Source organism: Acartia tonsa, chromosome 6, assembly GCF_053477335.1.
Source record: "Acartia tonsa isolate MP-2025a chromosome 6, ASM5347733v1, whole genome shotgun sequence".
NCBI classification, from domain to species: Eukaryota; Metazoa; Arthropoda; class Copepoda; order Calanoida; family Acartiidae; genus Acartia; species Acartia tonsa.
Genome location: NC_137265.1, coordinates 3066758 through 3087562, shown reverse-complemented (window position 1 = coordinate 3087562; position 20805 = coordinate 3066758). Strand labels below are relative to the sequence as shown.

At 33.5% G+C, this 20805-nt stretch overlaps 1 protein-coding gene and 1 long non-coding RNA gene across 3 annotated transcripts; both read left to right on the top strand.

Annotated features, from left to right (window-relative positions):
- The first annotated feature begins 110 nt into the window (after nt 1–110).
- Nucleotides 111–3547, top strand: LOC145321591 (uncharacterized). The gene is made up of 2 exons (XR_013880328.1): nt 111–363; nt 3479–3547. It is a non-coding gene; the product is annotated as an uncharacterized LOC145321591 (long non-coding RNA).
- LOC145321590 (uncharacterized) lies at nt 3545–16609 on the top strand. Of its 2 annotated transcripts, none has more exons than XM_080163031.1 (8): nt 3545–3629; nt 6862–7271; nt 7716–7801; nt 8303–8454; nt 11291–11355; nt 12036–12069; nt 12308–12343; nt 16421–16609. In XM_080163031.1, the coding sequence occupies exons 2-8, from the start codon at nt 6992–6994 to the stop codon at nt 16476–16478; spliced, it is 711 nt and encodes a 236-aa protein (XP_080019157.1). In that variant the 5' UTR covers nt 3545–3629; nt 6862–6991; the 3' UTR covers nt 16479–16609. The 2 variants fall into 2 exon arrangements, with proteins under 2 accessions (XP_080019157.1, XP_080019156.1); XM_080163030.1 differs by lacking the exon at nt 12036–12069 and adding an exon at nt 11915–11948 and having other exon boundaries at nt 16421–16605.
- The last annotated feature ends 4196 nt before the right edge of the window (nt 16610–20805 follow it).

Sequence of the window (20805 nt, the reverse complement as noted above, 5' to 3'; positions counted from 1 at the left end):
GCTGGTTATTTGCCGGATATCGAACGTTGGCCAGATAAACGGCCGATACCCGATATCTGGCATTAGAAATCAGCCGGATATCCGGTATCTGTTATTAAAGTTATTAATATATCTAATGTGATAAAATTTGCAGGGGTACAAACAAGAAATCAAAAATGTGATAGAAATACTCGTGTCATAATGTTTATTACGAATTAAAACCGGTTTTGAAAATAATTTTCACAAGCCATTACAAATATTTATGATTGTTATTTAGTATATTTTTGTAAAATAATATTATGTTTTTGAAGTATTAATTTTATAGTTTTAAGCATTTTTAAAGATCATTGAAATCTTTTTGAAACTAGTCAATTTGTATTTAATGTTTAAATTGCCTTATAATAATATCTGTCTCACTTTCGCTGAATCAGAACCGGTTCCGAGCCATACTGAAAAAATCAATAGACAATTTTCTACGAATAATTAAATAATAATTCTATAATTTTTATTTGACTATCCGCGGAAAGCTGTCTATAATACGATGCGGTAAATACATTTTTCCAAATTAATTTTTGAAAATGCCTCATGACCTAAAATTTGTAAGTTTATTCTTGGTAAAACTTTTTTAAAATGCCACTTTATTTAAAAATTACATCAATAGGTAGTAAATTTTAGTATATATTAAGATATATAAGTTTTCCGGAATTTTAATGTTAGGGGGAGATTTGAAATCTGCACCAAATTTTGAGGATTTTTTATAAAATTCGTTTTTTGTATAATTCTTTATCTAAAAGCGGAAATGCATTTTAAGTTAATTAATTTTGGCATCTGTGATTGGTGGATTTAAAAAATCTGCGCTCTGATTGGATGGCGTACATCATTCAACCAATTAGAGCGCAGGTAGTTTAAAATCCACCTATCCTATTGGTCAAAATTAATTAACTTAAAATGCATTTCCGCTTTTAGATAAAGAATTATACAAAAAACGAATTTAATAAAAATCCTCAAAATTTGATGCAGATTTCAAATCTCCCCCTAACTTTAAAATTCCGGAAAACTTATATATCTTAGTATATATGGCTGGCTAGAACCACACCAGCTTTCATATCAAAATTTAATTATTTTATATTTATACTAATAAAAAAGAATTTTGAGGGGAGGGGTGTTTCGAGGTGCGATTTCTCTTGGGAAGGTGGTGGTTCCCCTCGCCTAAAATAGTTATAAACTTTCTCAGGACCTATGAGAAGCTACCCTGTAAAGGAGAACCCGATCGGTTCAGCGGTTAGCGAGATCCTTCGCTCAAACAAACAGTCAGACAAACAAACATCGTTCTACTATATTATAAGGATTAAACAATTTTCAGATTTTTCTTAGATGTAAAAATACCAGTTTCTTTCAGATTTCTAACCTTTTCTAACCCAATTTTAACACAAAGTATAAAAAAAAGTTTAAGAATAGGAAGAGGATTAAGATTAAGTTCTAATCCGTGGGTCATTTTTCTTAGGATTTTCAACCAGGGAGGAAGGGGACATTAGACTGTATATTACACTAGTCCTCAAAGTTTTATAATAACGTTTTTTTGTTCTTTGGCATAACAAACCTTGGGACTTTTGAATTTTGATTGGTTGGTTCCTTTAGTTGAGTGTCCAAATGTTTAAACCACACACTGTAATCTACAGAAGAAGGGGTAATTTTTCGTGTTATCTCTGGGAATGTACACCAATTTATCGGTCATTGTCTTATCCCTTAAGATTTCTTGGGATTTTCAGCATTCACACATGTTCTATTCACACTGGATAAATCCAGGGATCACAAGGGATAAGACATTGGCTGATAAATTAATGTTCAGCCCCAATGATAATACACAAAATTACTTATTCTGTAGATTACAATTAGCGGTTGAACCGTTTGGGCACTGAATGAACCATCAAAATTCAATTAAAGTCCCCAAAATTTGTAAGCCAACCAATAAGAAAACGTTACTATAAATTTGTGGACTAGTGTAATAAACAGACCAATGTCCCCTCCCTTCCTAAGATAAATCAGGTAGTGATGTTTCATCCGAAGAAAACTAGTTTGTCTACAACAATTTATTAATAATCCAAACAGAAATTCCGTTTAGATTTAGTATTATTTTGTGGTTGATATTGGAAATCAACAAGCAACATTCATAGCATAAAATTGGGGACATTGGGCTGTGTATTACACCAGTCCCCAAAGTTTTATAATAACGTTATCTTATTTGTGTTGGCTTTGAAACTTTGGGGCCTTTTATTAAATTTTGATTGGTTAATTCATTAAGTTGAGTGTCCAAACAACTAACTGTAATCCACAGAAGGGGTAATTTTGTGTGTCATAATTGGCGATGTACATGGATTTAGCGGCCATTGTCTTATCCCTTTAGATCCCTGTTTTTACCAATCTCTCATCTTCTATTCTTATTTCCCAATGAAAAATTTTATAATTTCCTATTTCTTGTATTTGGACGTTTTTATACCCCCACCTATAAATAAGTAAATTTACCCACTATGGAGGGGGTCAGGAATACCATACGAGGACTTGATTTCAGAAATAAAATAGCCTAGAACCATCCAGGGAGTTATGTGAAGCCCTCCCTAAATAGAATCGGTTCAGTTGTTAGCGAGATCTTAACCGACAGACAAAAAAATCATACTATATGTAATAAGATTTTTCTCTAGTGAAGGATCTTGCTAACCGCTGGTCCGATTTGGTTCTCTTTTCCAATGTAGCTTCTCATTGGTCCAGTGAAGGTTTATAACTATTTTGGGGGAGATAACCACCACCCTCCCAACATAAATGGACCTAGAATGTTTATATAATATAGGATAACTGATTAAATGAAATTACCTAATATAATTTTATAGCTTACACTTTATTTACACATTAACATGTTTAAAACTTGTTTGAAAGTTAAACAAAAGAAGAGAAACGGCCTTTTTTTCCCTTAAAATTTTTCTTCTAAAACTGCAAAAGTCAAGTTAAAACAAGCAGGCACACAAGGATAGGACAGTTATAGATAAATTAATCGTACCCCAAAATGCTTATGGGGCTAAATTATGATTAATGAAGAGAATATACCGTTTTTGAATTAACTTAATCTCTATTGTCCTCTTAACCTCCTCCCCCCAAGAGAGGAATGTAGTATGGGCTGTTTATTACACTAGTCCCTAAAGTTTAATATTAATGTTTTCTTATTCGCTGGCTTATCAACTTTTGGGACTTTAATTGTATTTATATAGGGTTGGTTGATTAAGTTGAGCGTCCAAGCGTTTCAACCACTAATTTTAATCTACGAAAAGATTAATTTTGTGTACCATCCTTAGGGATGTACATCAATTTATCGGCCATTGTCTTATCCCTTGCGATCCGAGAACTCCCTCTCTCCATGGTGTGGCTATGACATAATATTATATTAAGCATTCCTTTACTTAATTCACTATAAACAGATAAAGGTTTTAATTAAACAGATCTTTTTTAGAATTTTATAATATGATGACAAAACCAACAAAAATGTGATATATTATAGCTAAATATTTTATATTTCAGAGTTGTATATATTCATAAAAAAATGACACTACCTCATGGTCATGGAGAGAACCAATACTAGACATTTGACAAAGTAAACTCAGGTAAAAGAATAGGTACCTGACGTTTGTACAACCTGCAGAAATATACTTAGATGCTTATTTTTCAAATGTAAAAAAACTGCCAAAAAAACAGTCATTCTTCTTGAAGTGCCTGCCCTAAATACATCTAACACTGGCATTTAAACATCCACCGTATTTCTGCCAGTTGTCCTAAAAATAATGGATGTGGAATGTACTTGAATATTATGATAGGGGAAAAATGGTCGTCAATTTAGGTTGCTAACATGTACATCACGCATTGGTCAGTTCCTTTATCCAGTAATTGATGGGTAAAGGGTGGATAGGTAGTTTTTAGCCAGCTACAAGTTTCTGTTTATTAGAGTACATGATAATCTGGTGTAAGATCAAAATAATAATAAATCCATTGGTATAAGGATTGTTGTAAGTACTTTGAAAAGTTGATGATAATAGCAATTTAAGCCGCGACTAAACCTCAAAATTGTAAAAGGTTGATTTTCCTGAGGCTTACAGGCGGCTGACGCGCGGCTGCCAAGCCCTGGATCTAATACAAGAGGAAAATCTTATATTAACTTTATATCCATACATATTTAAACAATTTTAACTTTAACATCAGAAACTTTGATTGTCTGAATTTTATATGATACAAAAAAAGTAGTTTTGATCATAGAGAGAGAGAGGGGACAATGGGCTATTTATTACACTAGTCCCCAGAGTTTTATTCGTTGATAGAGAGCTGCTTAAAACTATGTCTTATCGCTCTAGAATCATTAAATACATTATTAAATATAGCCATAGTTACAGACAGACCCAATATTAAGAAAAACTTTGATTTTATAAATATCATAATTTTGCTGTATTAACGTTTTTAAACCGTCTCAAGATTGAAATTGAAATAGTCACTTTGTAATGTGTCAAAAAAGAAGATCTGTAGCGATTGTCCTGGGATATTTCTTCTGAAGAAAAGATTTTTTTGCCTCTAAATTTTTTTTGTAACAGTAAAGAATCATATTCTATGTTAGTGTTATTAACAATTTCTCATAATACTTTATGTTAATAAAAATATGATTTGAATTTTATGAGGTGCTATTATCTATAAAACAAAGTAAATTGATGATTGTCCTTCTGTCTGTCCGTCCGTCCCTTAAGATCTCGGTAACAACTGAACCGATTGGATTCTACTCTTCAGGGAATATACCTACTGGTCCTGTGGTGGTTTTAGGCTATTTTATTGGGGGGTGGACACCCCCAACTCCCCCCCCCCCACCAAATAACAAAAATTCCCTCTGGTTTTTTATGTGTTTTTTCCCAGGTGCAATTTCTCTTGGAAAAAAAAATAGTTAGAAACCTTCCCTGGACTATTATAAGAAGCTTCTTGAGAACCATATCGGTCTAGTAGCAATATCTTAAGGTACAGACAGACGGACAGACATATATCCTGTTACTTTTAAACAAGCCATTTAAACTAAACTTTAAACATTTGACTGACACTAAAGTTAGAGAGTCAAAAACTTTTTATTCAGATAAACAATCCCTTTCTCGAAAATGTCATGTCTAATGGATTGAATCAAATCTTAAATTTAAACTTTAAATTGAATTCTATACTTTCACTGAGAGAGATAGGCCAATGGCAGTAAATTTATTCTACAATTCTTTCTTTCCATTTCATTCAATATTTATGAGCATAATTTTACGATAAGAGTATAGCGGATTTATCTTTTACCCTTACCCAAGCTCCTCTGTGGAGAGCGTCATTCATTACGGTGACTTAATTTGGGACACCTGCCATACTCGGCGAGGGTGAGGTAATGATGAGTAGGTCTCTTGAGACAGCGGGTCAAGTACTTGTTCTTGAGCGTGGACCTTGAGCTGGCCCTGGTGCTAGCATACAAAAAGTGTCTCGTCCATGAATACTTAGGTACAAACACTAAGAAACTATGGCTACACACACACACATCTTTCACTACCCCATCCCCGCATCCTTGATTTTCCATTTCTTGACACAATGCAGACACCAGAGAATCTTATCTTATTTTCTTTTCTCTAGAATCAGGGATGCGGAGCCGTTTGATTTTTTTATGCAGCTCCGGCGAGCCGTCTCTGTAAATAACGGCTCCGGCTCCGACCTAAAATCAAGAAAAACTCTTTAAAAAATTTGGCACATTACTTTGATGTGATAGAATCGCCTTATCATTCAAAAACTTCACATAGATTGAAGAAATGGACACATTTGTTACTGAGTAAAGTTTGGGAGAGGAATGAAACAGGGTGCAGGGATAAGACAATGTAAAAAAACTAATTTTTCATATATTTATGTGTATAGATATGCCTTTGTTGGTTAGTATATAATGGAGGAAAGAAAGGGATGTAGATTTTAACAGTCAAAGACTTTTCCCTCCTTGGTTAAGAACCAATTTTAAGTTTTACCAACTTTTTTTCTCATTTTGTCTTTGCAGACTGAGAGGGAAATATCAATCATAGATTAAAAAATGATTTATTATATTAAACCCATGCTGCCACCAAAAAAATTGCGAGTTACCAATGGAGAAATTTACAAGAATTTAGGGATTGAGCGGAAGATTAATTTACCATCCATTGTCTCATCCCTTTATCCCTGGTTTGCAGAACTGTTTCTCATGTAAAACTGTGAGTAGGGATAAAGAAATCCATTTCTTCTCCACATAATAACTCCTGTGAGGTGAGGGGTGGGTGGAGGCGCAACAAAGTTTTTAAAAATGCAAAAAGGGGGTACAGAGCAACTGATTAGGTATATAAATAGATTACTAGACGACAAAAATTCCTACCATAAAATTCTTACCTTCTAAGTTCTGCCTTTTGTAGAAGATAAATATGTTGTAGAAGTTGATTTCGTTGATTAAGGGGGAGGTAGGTTGTGCTAAAATTCTGTAAAGGTGTGAGTTTTAAGGCTTAAAAACAGTAGTAGAACGATAATATTCACTAAATATGTATATTCTTTATTGAAAAGAACTATAAACTAATTTTTTTACGTTAACGTAAATTTTATCGTTCTACTACTGTTTTTAAGCCTTAAACAATTTTTAGCACAACCTACCTCCCCCCAATTTATGCAATATTATTTTTCCTTAATTTTACTTGAATAAAGGTACTCAATGTGCACCAAAAATGGTCAAATACCTTCCTGTGATCAAATATGGCATGTATACAAACAACTCTAGCAGTTTTTAAAATCCTAAGAGATCTCCAACTGCTTTATTGATTCTCCTATTTATTCTAGGACAAACTATGTAAACAAGAATCCCGGTGAAAAGCTTCTTTTATCCGAAACCAGTGAATAAAACCAGTACAAATTTAACCAGTAACCAGTCATTATTGTATTTTGCTGTATTATTGATATATTAACAAATATGAATAGCCAAGAAATTATTGATGTAAACCAAGAAATCGTTGAAATGGAAACAAATGACGAAATTGTTGAAGAACAACATGAAAATGAAGACGACATTGTTGAACAACAAAATGAAACTGAAGACGACATTGTATACCTGGAACAACCTGCCAATGGCCTCAATTTTGATGGGGCTAATGTCAACCTTGATCTGCCAGTAGAAGTTTGGATGATAATCCTAGGGTATGTTGACCCGCAGGATTTGCCAGCTGTCGCTCAGGTCAACAGGAAATTTTCAGGTAAAATTTTTATTTAGGGTAGGAAGAAAATATTTTTTTATTTGTGAAGCAAAATTAGCAAGTTTTGTGTCATTTTCTTTGTTGATGGAAATAACAAAAAGCTTTTTATATAAAATACGGAATCTAAAGGCAAAAATTGTCTATTTTATGCATTGTATATTTATTGTTAGTATTAAGATTTACATAACCTTTTTTCTCGTATTCATTCGAAACCGATTAATATCCGGCGAATTAGAACTGGTTCACATCCATACGAAAAACTATGTCTAGAATCGCATTATATCCAGTTTTCTACGAATATAAAAATGTACAATCATAAGATTAAAACCATTCTTTGAGCCCTAAGATGCCGAATTATAATTGTACATTTTATATCCGCGGAAAGCTGTTTATAATACGATGCGATAAATAACTAATTTAAAATAAAACTTAATATGATTTAAGATCTTTTGAATGACCCCATCCTATGGACGCACCTACGTCTGAAGGCAAGAAAATTGATTGACCAGCCTAAGCTCTACATGGATAAGGTATGCATTATTTATTTTAATTTTATTGAAATAAGTTGCATGGGTGTTTAAATAAACAAAAGTCGGAGCATGGAAAGAAAACGAAGTAGCGATTTTCATAGTAGCTTTTCTCCTATTTCAAGCCCCTGCGTGGCAATCATTAACATTTACATAACCTAAAATTACCTATCAAAAGCTCCTGTAAAAATACAACGAAACCCGCTACTTTGTTTTCTTGCCGTGAACCCAAAAATCTTCTGACAGAAATTCCTTTTAAGTTAGACAGCTGTCTAATTTCATCTGTAATTGTCTATTAAAGATCCCTCGATGCCTATCTATATGAAGACCGTACTTAAAATCCAAACTTATATGGCAGGTGTCCCAACTAAGATATATTTTTGTCTATTTAAATATCTTTGTACAAGAACTAGCTACGTCATCTGTGCCTATTTTAAAAAAGCATTGACGTTCAAAACATATCATGGCGTGTGTCCCAATTAAGACGTATTTTTGTGTATTTAGATCTGTTGGTATACCTGGCTGCGTCACCTGTATCTGTATGGAGACCGTGTGCCTGCTGCAGAGGCTGGCAGCAACAAGCAGATCTGGCAGGTCAACATGGAGGACAAGGTTCCGGAGTTCCTATTTAGAAATGTGGCGCAACATTGCAACAGGAATATTTCTTATTATTTATTAATGTAATGGATCTAATTGTAGAATATACGTGGATATTATTACGGGGGGAAAATTGTTGTAAAGGGATGCATGAAGTGCATTGTAGAAAAAATATTTTAAGCAGAAGTTACAAGTATACCATCAAAAATATATTATTTTGTATTACAATAAATAATACCTAAACAATTAAAAATCACTAAATTAGTTTGCTGTTTTTGTGAAAATAAGCCAGCTATATAAATTGCAAATATCACAAGAATGTGATTTTCAAGTCTTGATATTTTTTAAACTACATGGTTAAAAATTGAAATTCCTTCAAATATATGCCCTATAAATGTAGTTTATACCATTGAACAGGAAAAAAATATGCAGTTCACTAAATTCAAGTTGAAATGCATTTTGTGCTTCTACCCCTTAAGCTTGCCAACATGAAAATTATTTATTGGTTAGTTCGTTCGTCCAGTAGAAGGGAAGTTGATAGGGTGGAAAGTTGGAATCGTTATTTTAGCCTGCTGCGTATTTCACCTTATTAGAGAATATGCATAAGTATCCATTATTTTTTGTATGAACTTAGGGGCGTTTGAAAACATATACCAAGTGTAATCCTTGAAGGGTATAGAAAATAAGAAAGGCAGCTATACCTACCATATCTTAATTTATTTGAAAAAAAAAATGTTTTTAGACCCTGCGGGGACCTCTTACTTCTGGGTACATTTGCTCTGGAACTATTATAACTTAACCTAAAATAAGCTTACAAATTGCGGGTTTTACAAAGTTTTGTGATAATATGTGATATGAGGGAAACCGTCCAACTTATATATCATTAAAGGGGTAGTTGCACGGAATGCATTTGAACTTAAATTTAGTGAACTGCATATTCCTTTCAATCAATTTTTGATTGGACTAATTTTCTGAATCAAATTAGCCTCTCGAACGTAATTCGTTTAAATATAACATGCATTCGCTCAAATACAAAATATTCCCTATTAAAAATTAGTGATCAAACGTAAATTGAATTATTAACTATACAGTACCTGGTGGACCTTGGAATTGGGACATTTCACAGTGCAAAAAACATACCATAAAAGATGCAAAAATACAAAAATTTTCAAATATTAAATTTGCACGTTAAATAGGTACCTATTTTCTTTTAGAGACAGAATATTACTTATTTTGAAACCTAAAATTTTTTGAAGATTTTTTTTTATTTTTCTATAGGTACCTATTCTACCTAATGAAGATAAACAAAATCACACCACCTATAGATTTAAAGTATTAGTTTGAAAACTTTGGACAAGGCTAGTTTGAACTAACCAATCTAGATTTACGAAAAGGACCCAAAGTTTTTACAGTAAATTCTATCATTCATTGGCTTAAAAACTTTGGGTACCAGTGAAATTTTCATTCCAAAGTCAATTCCTGGGAAAACCTCATTTGGTGAACGTCATTTTATTTCTGGAAACGTGCAAATGTATGGGTGTGTGCAGTTTACACATGAATTGAATATGTATAATGTATTTTGTCAGAGATATTTAGATAAAGAAAAAAACAAGGATTACAACATCAATAAAAGCTCTAAAACGGTATGACAAACGAACATTTACACTTGTAGAGTGTCAGAACTCATTAATCAGAATATAAAAGTCGAAAAAATTATTAGTAAATTTGTTAAGAACTGAGGAAATACAGGATAATTTTTAATGACATACTTTCATTTTTAGGAATCGATTATAGAGATACTTCGCTTATAACATTCTACTTTGTTGTCCTAGGAATCAGTATTCTAAAAATCAGATCAATCGGATAATAATATCTCATACAAAATTGTTGTTAAAAGGTTAAAAATCAACATGTTAAAAATGGACGTATGGACAATCTGGTATTGATTATAAAGTTGCTACGCTTTCCAATTTTAACATGCCTAAATTAACGAAAAGAGCTATCCGTTCCGGACGGTCGTACGGACCGACACTCGTATAGAAAAGCTTTGCTTTTAAAAATGAAAGGTCTAGTATACAAAATCTATCAACGAAAAACTAGTTTTTATTAACTAAAATTTTTATTGGGGGTGGGGCGGAAGGTTTGAATATGAAATAATGTACTCCGAAATTTCACAACTTTATTAACCACAGAAAAGTGTCAACATAAGCTTCCCCTAAGGGCAGGGTGTCGGAGCCGTTTAATTTTGATGCGGCTCCGCGGAGCCGTATTTTGAAATACGGCTCCAGCTTCGGCTCCGGCTTCTACCTTAAAATTAATATATCAATTTTTTTCATTATTGAATTTGATAAAATAAAATAAATAATATAAAATTATATATTTTGCTTTTATTTGATTAAAGCTATATAAAAGAAGAAGGATGTGTGTCTATTTGTTAAGTAACAATAGTTTTTCAGTTTATTATATGGAAATAGACCGTTGCCAAATAATAATATTACTTTAAAAAATCATTTTTAGCTAATCCGGAGCCGGAGCCGTTTATAACGAAAAATACGGATCCGGCTCCACCAAGAATGTTGCTGCTCCCGGCTCCGGCTCCGAAACACTGCCTAAGGGTCACGTTCCCTCTGCATGTGATTGTTTAAAATAGATGTATTATTACACCAGATTTCATATTTTCCAATAAATTGAATCACGCAGCAGGCTAAAAATAACGATTCTCCCCTTTGACCCTTTTTACCCTATCACATCACCTCTCCTGCTACTTTGTGAACGAACTAACCAATAAACGAGTTTCATGTTAACCAGCGATATTGACGACAATTTTCCCCGTCATAATCTCCACGTATATTCTACACATGCATTTTGGTAAATAAGAAATGATTGTTGTATCAGACTAAAAGTTTTGAGAATATTTGATTGTGTATTGGACCAATCTTACATCAATCAACTTGCTACTGGTAAGTTTTAGTTCAAATATTTACATTAGGTAATGGATTTTTGAGAGATTTTTGTATTTCTAAGCTATTATGTTTTACATCATAATCCTTTTTTTATTCGCGTTTATTTAGTAGCGAAGCTACTCTAATTCACTTGTTAAGTCCAGTACCCGTCTGTCCGTACATTATGTGAAAAAAAGGATTTTCTCTGCTGCTAATTGAGATAGATTTCCGTCGTTCCCGTCGGTCATCGTGCTTTTTTATCTTCAATGCTTTTTTTATGGCCACTGGACTCTTTGTATAGTTAACCAGATTAAAGACAAAACTTGAAAGCAAGGCTATTTTTTCGTCATATTTGTTATTTACCTCAAAATTTTAAAAACCTTGATTCTTATACGAATAATGAAATCTAGATTAGTCAATAGAATAATGCAGACAAATTTAATCAACATCCCAGTCTTTCCTCTAATATTTGTAACCTATGCATGGCAGTTCAGCGGTTGGCGAGATCCTTAGGTACACACAGACAGACAAACAGAGATCCTGTTATATTATTGCAAGGATTTTTCAATTGTTGCAGGTTGTCCAGACTTGCAGGTTCTGGAGCTTGCCAGGTGCTATCTGGTCGGGGTGGTAAGGCGGACGGACAGACAGACAAACATATATCATTCTACTTTGTATTATACATATATTTGTTGCAGGTTGTCCAGACTTGCAGGTTCTGGAGCTTGCCAGGTGCTATCTGGTCGGGGTGGTAAGGCGGACGGACAGACAGACGGACATACGTCATTCTACTTTGTATTATAGATATATTTGTTGCAGGTTGTCCAGACTTGCAGGTTCTGGAGCTTGCTAGGTGCTATCTGATCGGGGTGGTCAGACGGACGGACAGACGAACATATATCATTCTACTTTGTATGATAGATATATTTGTTGCAGGTTGTCCAGACTTGCAGGTTTTGGAGCTTGCCAGGTGCGATCTGGTCGGGGTGGGACTCAACCTTCCCAGGTAAACATTTTTTAGTATGGCTTCGTAGCCGAGTGATATCCGCTGGATTAGAACCGGTTCTCAGCTATGCATCGTATTACAGACAATTTTCCACGAATATTAACATAAATATCATAAAATATATATTAGTTTTGTTAGCCGAGGCTAACAAAACTGGTTTTGATTTAATATTTTCTTTTATTATCCACGGAAAGATAGGTATCTATAATACAATGTGATAAATAATTATTGTATAGTTTTATTGAGATATTTAAAGTACTGACAGACGAACAGACAGACTTACTTTGTTTTCTATGACTACTGACATATCATAAAAATTATAATTTTAATTGGTTGCTAGTACCTCAACCATTTACTTACTTTCAACAAGTTTTAATGAGTTCTGCCAATTAATCTAAGTTTAGACTCAATCTCTATATTGAATTATTTAAGCAAGAAAATTTTGTTCATGGAAAAGGGAAGCAACGACAAAAATTACAACCTTTTTTTGTATTTAATTAGTGCAGCTACTCTGTCATTAGTTAGTTGTGATATTGTCGGCTAAAGCATTTGGCGCTTTCCCTCAAAATACATAGTCGGGCACAGAAAGCCCTCTCTCATATTTTCAAAAAAAATTATGAAAGGTAGTTTTTCCTTTGTTTGTTTATTACTGTAGGCCAGGTTGGGTTATGTTGGGTGCTGGGTAGCCCCGCAGGTGTTAGACACTGGGAAAAAACTAAGTCACCCCTTTTTTTAAGTGGTTCGTTCAGTGCTCGTTAGGCACTTTGTGGGAAAGCACCAATCCGTTTTTCCATGGCATAACGGGGGGGTTTTTAATGCAACCATCTCGTAATCAATGATTAAATGGCACTTAGAATTTGAATTTGGATCTGAAATTTTGCATGAGTAATCCTTGGTAGGTCTATTCAGCGTGGCCACATTTTTCAGTATACTGAAAATATTCAGTATTCTTCAGTATTTGGAAATTGGGGGTTCAGTATTTTCAGTAAATACTGAATATTCAGTATTTGAAAATTTTATTCAGTATTTTTCAGTTTTTGGAAATTTTCATGATTCAGTATTTTCATTATTTCTTAAATTCCAAAAATTTTTGCATAAATAAGATGTTTTTTCAAGTAGTTGATGTCAGATTTTTTTCGGCGCTTCGCGCCTCACTTTACTTTCCTTTAAATTACCCTATAACTTTGTACATTAATTTTTCTTTTTTTATGGTAATCATAGACGTCCAAGGGGGGGGATAAAGTGGCGATTACCCCCCCCCCCAAACGAATTTGAGGGTGCCAAAAATTTTTTCATTTTACCCCACCATTTAAAATTTACCCCTACCCCCCCCCCCAAAATAAAAATCTCTAACAAAAAAAATTTTTGCGCGCTTCGCGCACATTTTTAATGCTGAATAGGTATTTAAGAAAATTTGAATTACCCCCCCAAAAAATCGGGGGGTAAATTTTGGGGGGAGTAAACAAAATTTACCCCTGCCAACAGATTTCAGGGGGGGTAATTACCCCCCCCAAGCAAATTTTACCCCCGGGGTAAAAATTTTGGGGGGGGTAAAAAAAATTTGCGGCGCGCCATTTTACCTCCCCAAAAGCGAATTAGCCCCCCAAATAAAATTTTTTTTTGTCTATTAATAGAATGAATAATCTAAGGAGAGTACTTTGCATGATTATTGAAGGTAAAGTTTTTTAGCATGCTCTTAACTCAACTAAAAAGTATTTAAGTTTTGTAATCATTTAAAATATTTATCAGTCATTTTCTGCTTAATTGGTGCAAGAAAATCTATGAGGCAAAATTAAAAGATCTTTAAAATATCCCCCTAATAATAAAGCTATGATATATGAACTTTTGAAATGAGGAATCATATAAAAAAAATACTTATTCAGTATTTGTATTTTTTTGTTCAGTATTTCAGTATTTTTTCTTATTTTAGGATTCAGTATTTTCAGTATTTCCTTTTTTTTCTTCAGTATCAGTATTTTTTTGGTTGTGGCCACACTGTCTATTTTCCCTAAATCGAACAAACAGTTGGAAAAGTAACGGCTGGCGGCCCATCCGTTTTGCCATTTTTTGCTATCACGAAACCAATCTCCATATAATACTTTTTGTCGCTCAAAAACCTTATCAAACGGTTCTATCCGGTAGCTGTTGGTACTAGAAATTTAAAAAAGGTTATTGCTATCATTTGACATGAATTAAATCAAAAATATGTTTTAAAAAGTTGATTCCTACGTAATTAATGATGAATTTGCTCTGAAAATAGGCAAAAAAACGGCTAAACGGCTGAGCCGCCATCCGTTACTTTTCCAACTTTTTGTTCGATTTAGGGAAAATAGACCTACCAAGGATTACTCATGCAAAATTTCAGATCCAAATTCAAATTCTAAGTGCCATTTAATCATTAATTACGAGATGGTTGCATTAAAAAAAAACCTTTTTTACCTGAGAAGATCTATCCCTGTATCTCTGGTAATGACTAACTTTATTAATTTAATAATTTACCTGTGGGAGATATTTGAAAACTTCAAAGTAATTTCATTAATGTTTTATCTCTCTCTCTCTCTCTGTGTAGACTTATTAAAGGGATAGTACCACAAAACGTATTTTACAAGTTCAGCTAAATATTTTTAAATTGTTCCCTTCTTGTATATAGAGGCCTCTAGTGGCATTTAAATGTTTTTATTTTTTATTTTAAATATCTAATTTGAGAAATAATTTGTCTATGTTATCAGCTGTTAAATTCATGTCTCTACGCAGCGCGACTACGCTAGCGACACTATGCGGCGGAAATATTTCAATTTTTTTCGATTTTATTGTGATTTCTCTTGGGAGGGTGGTGGTACCCTCCCCCAAAATAGTTATAAACCTTCCCGGGACCTATGAGAAGCTACCCTGTTAAGGAGAACCCGATCGGTTCAGCGGTTAGCGGTACAGACAAACATCCTGTTACTTTAGTATAAGGATAAAAACCAGAGATTTTGAGAATAAAATATATCTAGGAGAGATAAATTGACGTACACCCCCAATGATGATAAAAAAAAACATTACCTAACATTTCTTGATGTTACAATTGTTGGTTGAAAAATTTGGACACAGCTCTACACTATTTGACACCAAGAAAGTAGCCTAAATTTTGATTTTTGTAATAGAAAGAATTTGAAGGGTGACTTAACAATTCTTGATATTAAAAACTGCATAAAATAACAGGAAACAATATTAGGATTAGTGATGGGAATCCGAATCCGAATCCGGAATCCGCCCAATTTTCGGCCAATTTTGGAATCCGAATCCGGATCCGGAATCCGTTTTTTATAGTGGATTCCGGATTCTAAATTGGTAGGCTAAATTTAATTTAAATAGGTTAGAAAATACCAAGCACATTTTTAGGACATACGTAGCACTTAAATTTTTAAATTTACTAATGTGATGTAAATGTTTTAGTTATGCTGGAAGTCAACACTTTAAACAAATCAAGGCTTCAACCAAGTAACATAGTGATAAATTAACGAAAAAAACTATCCCTCTGTGACGGACGGCTTTTTAAAATACTGCTAGAATCCGGAATCCGCCAAAAATAAGAATCCGGAATCCGCAAGAATCCGTCACTTTTTTTGACGGATTCCTTCAGAATCCGGAATCCGAATCCGGCCCAAAAATTCGACGGATTCCCATCCCTAATTAGGATCACTTAGTTTGGGCTCAAATGCATTTCGTGGAACTACCACTTTTATTTAATTACATAAATAGATTTAAATCTAAATGTTTATCCTCTTCATTTCTAGTAGTTTAGTTACTCTGCAATTGGAATATTTCTGCCAGCCTTTCTGGTTATTTCATGGCTTATTTAAAAAAAATGGCCAAGAAATTGATCTACATCACCAATGAAGATACTAAAATACCCCTTACGTATATTTTAATTAGTGGTTGAAACGTTTGGACACTCAAATTAATGAACCAAAAAATTAGAGTTCAACACAAGTCCTGAAAGTTGTTATTTAAGAAAACGTTAGTGTTAACCCATTGAACTATGGAAAAAAAATAACATTTTCTTGCACTGACAATCATATCCTTTTTTTTCAGGTTTAAAAATCTGCGAGTGTTCAACATGGTTAACTGTACTTATCAAAGATCTTCTTAAGACGATACGGCATGAGAAATTCTTTATTTGAAAGTGGGGAGCCCCTATAAAAATCCGGTACTTTCCCTTGTTGTGCCTTTCGAGCACTAACACCACCCCTTAGTTATGAAATAGATTATAAATATACAGGGAAGGGGTCCGTGTTTAGTTTTTTTTTTTTTTTTGCTTAACCCCATGCGGGACTCAATATAACCTAACATAAACTGACTAAAATTAATAAAACAAACAAAAAATTCAATTTATTTCAAATAACAAGGGGTGCTTGACTCAGCATTTTGAGGGAAACCTTTTAAATAAACTTGTGTTTACCCCTGGAGGGAAGTCATTAACCGCATGGCCCTCATTTGTACAACTCTTCAAATAAATTAAGGGGTTGGGATGCTTCACGTTCAAACTCAGTTATTTTGTTCATAATCTAGAATTTCTTAAAATCTTCTAATTTCTCTTGCAAAAATGTTTAAGATCATTAAAACAAAGGGGACTATCCACGAACAAGAGCAAGTGATTCTAAGCACCTTCCAGCATTGATCCATAGTATTTATTTAGTGAATATACTTGGTTTATGTTTAATATTTGGTTTATTGACTAAAAATTTATGCTTCACCATGGTTTTATATGAAAAATGTAAAGCATTTTTGATACAGTATCATCAAATGCTTTGTTGAGTTCAAAGGACAAAATAAAATAAAAGCATCAAATGCTGTAAATTGTAGTATTACAAGCTACCAACCCTTTTTTCTAAATATACATTTTTAATCAAAATAATATACTTTTGTGTCAAAGCTTTTAAACAACAGTTTGAACTCATCAAAACATTTAATGATATTGCACTAAAAGATGCTTAACATTTTAAAGATTTTTCCAAATAATACTATGGTGAAACCTAACTTTTTAGTCGATAAACCAAATATTAATCATAAAGCTAGTTTATTAACTAAAAAAATGCTGTGGATTAATGCTGGAAGGTGCTTAGAATCATTGCTCAGTTTCGTGGATAGTCCCCTTTAAATAACTTAAAAATTTGTTTTCTAAATTTTTTCTATTAATGTAACTAAAGGATTGTTTAATTATGTTTAATTTTCTTTCTTTGTAACTTTTCATGGTTATCAAAAAATGCCAGGTTTATTAACTTGTTATATTATACCAACTTCTAATGGAACATGATCCCTTTGTAAATATCTATTTTAATGTTAAGATTTTTATGCTAATATCAATGTTTTTATATATTTGTAAATAACTAGTCCAAAACATACCAGTAATTTCATAACTGTAATCATACCGGTGACTTAAACTTTTTAAACAAAACTTCAATATTATTTTAAGTTCTTTATTTTGATAAGATTCTTTTTTAAAAAGAATATTTGTTTATGTAATGTATTTATTATTAACAAAATTGCAAAAAAATATTGACAATATAGAGATTTATATTATATTATTACATAATATATTAAGGTTTGCAATCCGCCCTAAAAAATAGCGGATTAATCCGTGGATTGTAGATTTTTTTTTGCGGATTGCGGATTCTAGCAATATTTTTAAAGGTCTTTTTGTAAAAAAAAATAGTTCTAGCCCCTACGGCGGCCATTTTCTAACCCTTACCTAACCTAACTTAATTAAAATAACTATTAAAAGCTATTGTAAAAGTAAAATACAAAAAAAAAGATTTGAATAATATTCAACATTTTACCTGAAGTAAATATACAATAAAATACTTTTTTGTCACATTTTAAATGAAAAAATTAAGTTCTAGAAAGTCATAAAAATTCACAATCTGAATCCGTAATTTCAATTGTGGATTGTGGATTGTGGATTCTGATTGCCAACCCTATAATATATTAAGCGCTACAAAAGTCATAAAAATTCACAATCTGAATTCGTAATTTCAATTGTGGATTGTGGATTCGGATTGCCAACCCTATAATATAATATATATATTTGTAACAACTATTTATACCAGTGACAAAACTTAAGTAGCTTACAGATGTTATTTGTAAATATGTTTTTATTTTTCAAATATTTACAATATTATGTAACTTTCTTTTGACAATTTAAATGGTATTTTCAAGAAATATTAAAAGTGTTTTTAAAGATATTTCTAAAAAAAAAGATTTTGTTTATTTGTGTTTGTATCATTATTATAACATTTAAATTTACTGTTGTTTAATTAAAATTTGTTTTGTGTATAGATTAGGTACTTAAAAGCGAAACGATAACTAGAATTCCTGTGAGATTTTCAGAATTTTACTTAATCAGAAATTATATCCCAATTTTCAACTATATTCATGATTTTATTTGTTTTCAATTTCTTTCTTTCTGTAGCCCTTATCCTTCTTCTTCATGATTTTCGTCATCAATTGCCAGGTTAAGAAATCTGGCGGCATCCATGGGTTTGTTCCAGAGGCTGGTGACAGTGAGGTCTGTGGGGTTGCCTGGACAATTAAAAAGGTGGGCAGTAGTGTGACTATTATCGCAGTGGGGGCACTTGTCTATTACACTGCGGTCGATGCGGGATTTGTAGCTGTTTAGGTAGCTACTATAGCCAGATCTTAGTTGGGCCAAAGTTGATCTGGTGGTTCTGGGGAGGCTTTTCTCAGATCCGTTGATTTCTGGTGGTCGTGTTTGCAGAACTTTATTGTTGTCATATCTGCTAAGGGCCTCCTTTACAGATTTGGTGTGGATAAACTTGAGTTTTTGTTTGTAGTTTCCCTCCGTCAGATTGCGAGCAATGGTTTTTATTTCATTGCCAAATTTAGAAGATAGGGATTGTTTCATCTGGCGGAGGGGGGGAGGTCTGCTGAGATCAGTGTGGTTGGGATGATCAGGTTTCTGGGTGGCAAGTAGAAATTGTTTGCTGATCATCTCACAGTGATCACGCACTTTCATCACCTTAGTTTCGTCATGGAGATGGTCTATGTTAGACATCCTGTGGCAGCCAGTGGCGACTCTGAGGGCGTGGTTCTGAGCTACCTGGAGTTCATCCCATGATGTTTTGCTAAGTGAAGGGGTCCAAAGAGGGCAACAGTAGTTAAGATGGGACTGACCTGTTGCTTTGTAGGTGTTGATTATTACCTCTTTTTCTTTCCCCCAGGTGGAGCCAGCAAGAGCTTTCAGAACATTGTTCTGAGCAAGGATCTTGGTCTTAATGTTGCTGACATGTTCTTTGAAGGAAAGAAGACCGTCAAAAGTGACTCCTAGGATCTTAGGCTTCTTTTCAGTAGGCACAGGTTCTCCATTAATCTCAACATCAAGCTCTCTTCCAACATCACCAGAGAATGTTGAAAACACTGTGGCTGATGATTTAGAGGGGGAGATGAAGAGATTCCTTGATTTAAACCATGAATCAAGGGTGATCAAATATTCATTGATCTCCTTAACAGCAGGTTCAATCAGAGGGCCAGAGTTAAGAATGTTACCATCATCCGCGTATGATACTAATTTGATGTTTCCAGGTGGTGAAGGCATTTTGGACATGTAGAGGTTAAACAGCAGGGGTGAGAGAACCCCTCCTTGTGGTACACCCTGTTTAACTTTCCTATATTTAGATTTTGAGTTTCTAAACATAACAAATGTCTGCCTACCACGTAAATACGAACACAGGAACCTTTTGATGTAGTCATTCATCAATCAAGCAGCGTTCCGGAGCCGCGGAGCCGCTAATTTTACTGGAGCCGGAGCAAGAGCCGTAATTTTCTTTATAAAACGGCTCCGGGTTTTTATTAATTATAATTTGGTAATTCTGTTGTGTCGTGTGCAAATGCCTCTTTTAAGTTTTTCAAGTCATTTTTATCAAAAATTGAACTGAGCTGGATCTTTAAATCATTTTAGTGGTGAGCCAGATCGGGGTGAGCCAACTTTCCACCAAGCACAGCATTTTATGAAATGCCGCGCTGTGATTGGCTGAAATTCGGCTCAACCCGATCTGGCTCACCACTAATATGATTTAAAGATCCTGTTAAAACCTTCAAAAGTCAAAAATAGACTTGGCAAAAAAATATGTTTTTCTTGATTTTAGGGCGGAGCCGGAGCCGCACTAAAATCAAACGGCTCCGCACCGCTGTAATCAAGATAGGGATTTAATTTCATGTCTTAGGAATAGAGTTTATTTTCTTCACACACCCCTATGGTTTATGAAGAGCAAAATTCTAAAAAAAAATATAAGAGCTGGATTTCTAAATGTGTAGCCGTCGCCACTGCCAGTGCTGCCAATAAAACATGGATTTTTAAATGTTTGAAGTTTTTACGTATTATTATTATTATTTTTTTCTCCATATTTTTACTGAAAATTCAAAAAGTTGTTGTGATTTATGGATCGCATATAGCCGTAGCC

What these genes read in the sequence shown, in the direction of transcription:
- LOC145321590 (XM_080163031.1), top strand. Translation starts at nt 6,992, where the DNA reads ATGAATAGCCAAGAAATTATTGATGTAAACCAAGAAATCGTTGAAATG. An exon ending in GGTCAACAGGAAATTTTCAG is followed by an intron (nt 7,272 to 7,715) that starts GTAAAATTTTTA and finishes ATATGATTTAAG; the next exon opens with ATCTTTTGAATGACCCCATC. An exon ending in GTGGCGCAACATTGCAACAG is followed by an intron (nt 8,455 to 11,290) that starts GAATATTTCTTA and finishes TTGTTGTATCAG; the next exon opens with ACTAAAAGTTTTGAGAATAT.